At 41.9% G+C, this 6,759-nt stretch overlaps 1 protein-coding gene across 3 annotated transcripts in view; it reads right to left on the bottom strand.

Moving 5' to 3' along the window:
• Positions 1 to 2,306: 2,306 nt before the first annotated feature.
• The window catches only part of LOC121920224 (protein ANTAGONIST OF LIKE HETEROCHROMATIN PROTEIN 1-like), a 6,718-nt gene continuing 2,265 nt past the window's right edge, over positions 2,307 to 6,759 (bottom strand). The window contains exons 1-3 of one of the 3 annotated variants that reach the window (XM_042447296.1): positions 6,279 to 6,335; positions 4,555 to 5,217; positions 2,307 to 3,115 (exon numbers count right to left, since the gene is read on the bottom strand). In XM_042447296.1, the coding sequence (XP_042303230.1) occupies positions 2,429 to 3,115; positions 4,555 to 4,839 (972 nt within the window). In that variant the 5' untranslated portion in view covers positions 4,840 to 5,217; positions 6,279 to 6,335 and the 3' untranslated portion in view covers positions 2,307 to 2,428. Of the gene's footprint in view, positions 3,116 to 4,554; positions 5,820 to 6,278; positions 6,336 to 6,759 lie in introns of those variants that run through there. The other 2 variants (XM_042447297.1, XM_042447298.1) reach the window with 2 other exon arrangements.

Genomic DNA, 6,759 nt, shown 5'->3' with positions numbered 1-6,759 from the left:
TGTATATGTTTCTCTCCCCACTTTATCTATATCACTGTCTTTTACCGACAGATTTTCCCGTTGGTGTTTAAATGTCCTCCAAACTTTCTCTTCCCAATTAAAATTGGGAATAAAGTCCAAATTAGCTATTATATTTTGTCAATTCGCTTTAAAGCTCAGAGTTTGCTTGCCTCAAAGTCCAAATCCCCTTTCCTTCCATTTATCAGCTTCTATAGCAGAGACCCCCTTAAAACTGTAAGGTCGGAGATAAGCCCAAGCGGCTTCTGCTTACGGGCAGCCTAAAGACCCGCGATCCTCAGTCTTCCCAGCCTCGGTTCCCTCTCTTCGCCTTCTTCCCGATGGCTCGGTCGTCCCCTGGATCCTTGAAGGTCAGGTTGGTCCTCGTTTACCCACGAGGGTTTATTCAATAGTTTAATAACAATTAAACCATTGACCTGCCCGAAGCAGAGCAGAGGAACTCCCGCTCACGGATTCCGCTGCGTTCTCTCCGTCATATTACCGGAAGCCCCGTCCCAAAATGCCTTTTCATTCGAATGGGGAGAACCAGCAATCACCCACATCTGGTTCAGAATGGCAAAATGTGGCACCTTATCGATCTCAGAGGGGGGTGGGATGGGGTCACAATGCTGTACCAGATTATAAAAAGCACTTTTTAAGCACTTAAATTTCCTCCTTGTCATCTGCCATGAGTGGGGGTAGCCACTCGCCCTCAGTTCAGCTGCCACGCAGCAGAAAATATGACAATTCTTCCGCGGCGTGCTCTGCATAAGCTGGGGGACTTGTTTTCTAAGATTCAAAATTATGCCCAGCATAATCTCTACCTCATCGGTCCTCCAGTACATGTATCGCTGTACCTGTTCCTCTGCCATCTCCGCAACCCACAGAGCCCAAGAGCCTCATGGCTCCTCTTTTATACCTTTCCCAAAGTGTAAAACAAAAGATTTGAAACAATGTTGCTGTTTATATCTTCAATAGGGTACTTAATAGTTGTTTAGCAAAACCCCACCTATGTATATAAGTATTCCTTTCCACAGGTTAATGACAATGTTAGAAACAATGTTGCTAGGAAGGTCATCCATAGGCGAAGGGGTCGTTTTGCAATCCTCACCTATGTATATATGTTTGAATGCATATATATATATATATATATATGGCGCAAAATTGAAACGAAGAAAAAGCGCCCAAAGCACAAGAGCGCCAGTAATGAAATTGTGCAAGGAGGTTCATTTTTTAAATTGCCGCTCAATGCAAAAAATGGGAGGTTAGCACCGCCTGTGTGATGTAAGAGGCTTCTCCTGTAGAACGGAATAACTGTTGTTTACAGATATTAGTGAAAACTTTTACTGCTGTAATATGAAAATCTCTGTGTTTAGAAACTGTGATTTTCTGTGATTAATGTTATCAGTACACTAGAACAGTTTGATGTTTGCGCATCAGGCGTTTCTTTAGGTTTGAAGTAGATGTCTTGAAAGATAGCTACAGTTTGAAGCTCAGTAGCAGAAACAATCACAGGTCACTGAAAGAAGTAGCATTTCTGTGTTAATTACAGTTTGAAGCTCAAATAAGTAGCATTTCTGTGTAGATTACAGTTTGAAGCACAGTACCAGAAATAACCACAATCATTGACAAATAAAATTCATACTTTGGAGATCAAGAACATAATGTTTGGCTGCATCCACACTGCAGAAATAATTCAGTTTAAATCACTTTCAGAGCCATGGCTCCATCCTATGGATTACTGGGATTAGTAGTTTGTTGTGGCACCAGAGCTTGTTGACAGGGAAGACTAAATGTCTCACTCACAAAACTAAAGTTTCCAGAATTCCATAGCACTGAGGCATGGCTTTTAATGTGGTGCCTAATTGGATTATTTCTGCTGTGAGGATGCAGCCTAGTCACTAGAAAACGTTCACAGAATGGAGGATCAGTAGCAGATTGAATTAGTCACATAAAAAGTAGCAATCTCATACTAGCCAATATATATATTGTGGTTTTGAATGAATGGCTACAGTACAGGCATTTAACCACTGCGCCACCAGGGCTCCATCATGAATGCATTACATTACATTGCTACTTGGCAGTTGTCTGGAGATGTAGGATTAGGTTTTCATTGGAGTGTTTTGAATAATTGTAAGGCAAATACAATTAAAAATTAGTGATAGTGAAAACAAGCATGCACATGGGACGTAATTGCTTTCAGATTGCAACATTAGACATCATAATGAATTAACAATGAAAGGTAAATCAAAAAATGAAAAGTAATGATTAATCAATTTATCTGATACATAGAAAAGAGATACTGCAGCTGTTTGAAAAACATTTTATTAAAACATATTCCGCATGAAAACATAAATGATTTCATTTTTTGAAGTCATGTTATTCTGTAATAGTCAGCTAAGAATAAAAGAATTATTAGGTCGTGATAAATTTATGAATTAAAATACTCCACAAAGGCATCCCTTATCTCCTCCCCCAATCTCTTCTCCTCATCATCACTGAGGTAACGTCGTGGGTCAATGATAAATGTTTCCGGAGAGGTGTTCTGTCCATTTAGAACCTCTCCATTGGTTTCAATAATGTTATGCAGAATGCAACAGGCTAGAATCGCTGATGGGATGCTTTCCACGGAGAGATCGAGCCCACACTGGAGGGCGCAAAATCTGGATTTCAATCGACCGAAGCTCCTCTCCACAACACAATGCGCTTTTGACAGTCTTCTGTTGTACACCCCCTCCCTTCTGTTATGTCCCACCTGGAAAGGGATAAGCAAAAAAGGTTTTATCGGGTAACCACCGTCTCCCAGCAGAATAGGGCCCACTTGTTTTCCCGCGATTGTCACAGTCGGACACCCGGGTACATAAATTGTAGCCTTAAGTGCGTGGAAAATTGGGGAGTCTTTAAGTACAAATGAGTCGTGGTTTGCACCAGCGAACCCCGTGAACAAATCTAAAAATTTTCCTTTATGGTCACATGTTGCCTGCAGAATCATGGAGTGCTCTTGTTTCCGATTGATGTACTGCGCTCCCTCATGAACAGGTGCAATTATTGAAATGTGGCAACCGTCTGTTGCTCCAACCACCTGTGGAAATCCTAGCTCCTCAAAACCAGCCATTACCTAGGTTTGAAACATGAGAAGATATTGTGTCAATGATTGTTAAACGATTACAAGATAGAGAAATATATGGATAGTTTCCTAGATATATAATTAGAAAAAAAATTGGTGAAGATATAGGGGTTTATCAGACTCAAGCTTTGGATATTTGCACATGCGCCTTGGAGATTTTGTTGGCCTTTTTTGCTTCAGGGAGGGGGAATAGCTTTATCTGGGAGGGTTGCAGATATCCACATATCTGGTGCCAAACAAGAAACCTTCCCTGCCAGGTGCCCCAAAGCAAAATGTGAGGAAGGCTGCTTTGGCACAAGCAGCAACAAAACCCAACACTTGTTCTCCAGCTTATTTGATCCTCTCTCTCCAACCAGCCCCTCACAAGCCTGTCTTCCTCCGGCCCCCCACATGGAGCACAGCAAACACCGCCTAGCCCTACTACACCCCTCCCTCTTTTCTCTCCAAAGACTGCTTTAGAGGCAGGTGGGCTTCTTTCCCTCCTCTGTCCCTTCCTCTATCTCTCTCACACATTCCTCACAACTCCCTATGGCTGAAGTGACCCCCCTAACTCCCCCACAGGGGTGATTTTCACACACATCTATCTCTCTATTTCTGATTATAAGTAAATATTAACATATATATATATATATATATATATATACATCTATATCTATATCTATACTCGAATACATGTATGTGAACGCATGCCCATTTGAATTTGCAAGTGGATGACCCCCAGGGGCCCCTTGCGTTGTCAGCCTCCTAGGTGTCCGTGCAGGAAAGAGGAATGGGCTGGAATGGATGACCCCTGGGGAAAGGCATTGGATGATGGGATCGGTGGCAGTCAGTAATGATACATCGATCTATATATATAACTAGCATGTGCATATACATTATATATATATATATATATACACACACACACACACACACACACACACACACATGCTAGTTGTGGGAGGATTGTTCACATGGGGTTCACCATTTCCACCCTATGATGCTGAGAGAGTATGACTTGACACAAGGGCCTAGGAGAAGGCAGTGGATGATGGGATCGGTGGAATATATATATATATATATATATATTGGTGGCATATATATATATATATATACACACATGGAACACAAGAACAGTATTAACATCTAGAACAATTTATCAAGGTAACGAAATTATTGTTCAAGATATCCAGACATATGTATATATATATTAACAGGATTATAATAATAGTGTAATACTATAATATGGCAAGCTAACAAAATTATTTGAAAGACTTCCAAATAGATGTATGTATGTATGTATGTGTATATATATGGAACACTGGAACAGTATTTACTTTGTCAACAGTAATGTAATGATAACAATAGTGCAATTTGATAAACTAAAGAAATACTTAATAAGTCATCTATATATATTGGATGTGAAGGAAAATGCAAGAAAGCTAACCCACCTGTCTGTAGTCTCCAAGGTAGACAGCTCTACGGAGTAGAACCATCTCCATGCAAAGGAACACTTGAATTATCGCCTTGTACGCTGTTGACTTGCCAACTCCAAAAAAAGTAGCAACTGTGGCATAGGAGCCTTTATGGGCCAGGTACATGATGGCCATGGCTATTTGCTTTTCTACAAGGACAGCCTTACGCAGCCTTGTGTCTCTCCGGGTAAGATGAGGATGCAGCTCCTTCACAAGCATATTAAAAATCGCGTATGGCATTCTGAAGTGCTGTTTCCACATCGCATCAGACCAGACAGTCTGGCATAAACGTTCCAGTGAACATCAGTTTTGGGGTATATCCACCACCTTCTACACATCGGTTGCATGCTCAACTGGGAGGTTTGTGCGTAGAAACGAAGCATGCCATTAAGATCTTCCAGATATGCACTTATTTCTGCGTCATGCTCACCGTTGTCAAAAAGATACATCACTATTGTGCATTGCTCCATCAAGTTATGTATCAGCATGCTAATCACAGTAAAAATATGTTGTAGGTCGCCTCGAGGGTCCATGGCTGTAGGCATTAAAGGAAGCAATAGCACAAGAGGGAGGGGGAACTGCAGCGGGCGGGCTTTTAAAGGCAGAAGCGCTCATGACGTTTCACAGCTTAAGTGCCACCTTATTGGTCCATTCAAAAAAAAAGCGCCAAAAAAAAAAAGAGAATTTGATAACGGTCGGATAAATGGGAACGAAGATAGAACATACATCGGGTTATGTTAGCATGGGTTAATACTATGTCATCAATGACAAATATTGATTGACAGCAACAAAACCGGTTTACATGCAAATTCGGCTTCTATATATAGCGATATATTTCTTAAATGGGAACAATCGGGAACATTAAAACCGGATCAAATGGATAAATGGGAACGGAAAAAAAACCCGAATCGGAACGCGGGGTAAACAGTGTGGTATTTTACACCGGTTTTATCGATATCGGTGTATTTAATCACGATGTAAAACTTAAGTGGGAACGACCCCTAAGAGTGGGTTAATGTGGAATAAGACCAGAGGATTCTGTGTTCCTCAGCCAGCCAGCATGGTGTTTGATGAGAGGTGGACTGGGGGAGTTGTATTCCAAAATATGTTTTTATATTAATTGTATGTGGAAGCTGCTTTGAACAGCATTTTTACCTAAAATAGTGGGATAATAGAGCATATGGACTGATTAATCACAGTTTAGTGCAACATACACAAACTGAAATGAGTTAGAGTAAGCCCTAGACCAGGGGTAGGCAACCTTTTGGAGCCGGGGGCCGGGTTGGTGTCCCTCAGACAAGTCGGGGGGCCGAAGCCGGGGGGTGGAGCTTCCACCCTCTGGGGCGGAGCCACCCTCCGGGGCGGAGCCTCCACCGAAGCCCTGCAAGGAGGAGGAGGCGTGTGCCCGCCCTCTCCTCCTCGGTCCCTTTCTGGGCAAACACCCCCAACCTGCATTCCAAAACACACACAACAGCACAGTTGTGCATTTCACATGGCTTTACTTAACATGGCCTCTTGCATATTTCAGAGGCTTATTCCATAATCAAACCCCTTGGGTTTAACATGGCTATGCATATTGAACATGTCAAGGTGGTTTCACCGTTCTTGGACCAAGTGTGCTTCTCAAAAGTGTGTACTTGGTCAAGGGACTTTGTTTTTTCTTCACTGCGCATGAGTTTGTAAAAATCACAGCAACTTACATTGGCCTTGCCTCAGAGGCTTTCTGATATCAATATCACCATTAAAGAACCAAAAACACACAGAAAAGGCACTTTGGAAAGTCACACTCTCTTGGCTTCAGAAACAGTGCGTGCATGCCTCTCAAGCTGACTCATATCATTATCATCATCATCATCATCACCACACTATCACTGTCAAAGCAAGGGAAACTTGTTAGCATTAAAAGCACACAAAAGACACTTTGCAAGGTCACACTCTCTCAGCTTCTGAAACAGTAGTTGCATGCTTCTCAAGCTGACTCATCATCATCATCACCACACTATCATTGTCAAAGCAAGGGAGACTTGTTAGCATTAAAAGCACACAAAAGACACTTTGCAAGGTCACACTCTCTCAGCTTCTGAAATAGTAGTTGCATGCTTCTCAAGCTGACTCATCATCATCATCACCACACTATCATTGTCAAAGCAAGGGAGACTTGTTAGCATTAAAAGCACACAA

The sequence above is a fragment of the Sceloporus undulatus genome, chromosome 2, assembly GCF_019175285.1.
Source record: "Sceloporus undulatus isolate JIND9_A2432 ecotype Alabama chromosome 2, SceUnd_v1.1, whole genome shotgun sequence".
Lineage (NCBI taxonomy): Eukaryota > Metazoa > Chordata > Lepidosauria > Squamata > Phrynosomatidae > Sceloporus > Sceloporus undulatus.
The sequence above is the reverse complement of the archived record's forward strand: the minus strand, read 5'-3'. Positions and strand labels throughout refer to the sequence as shown.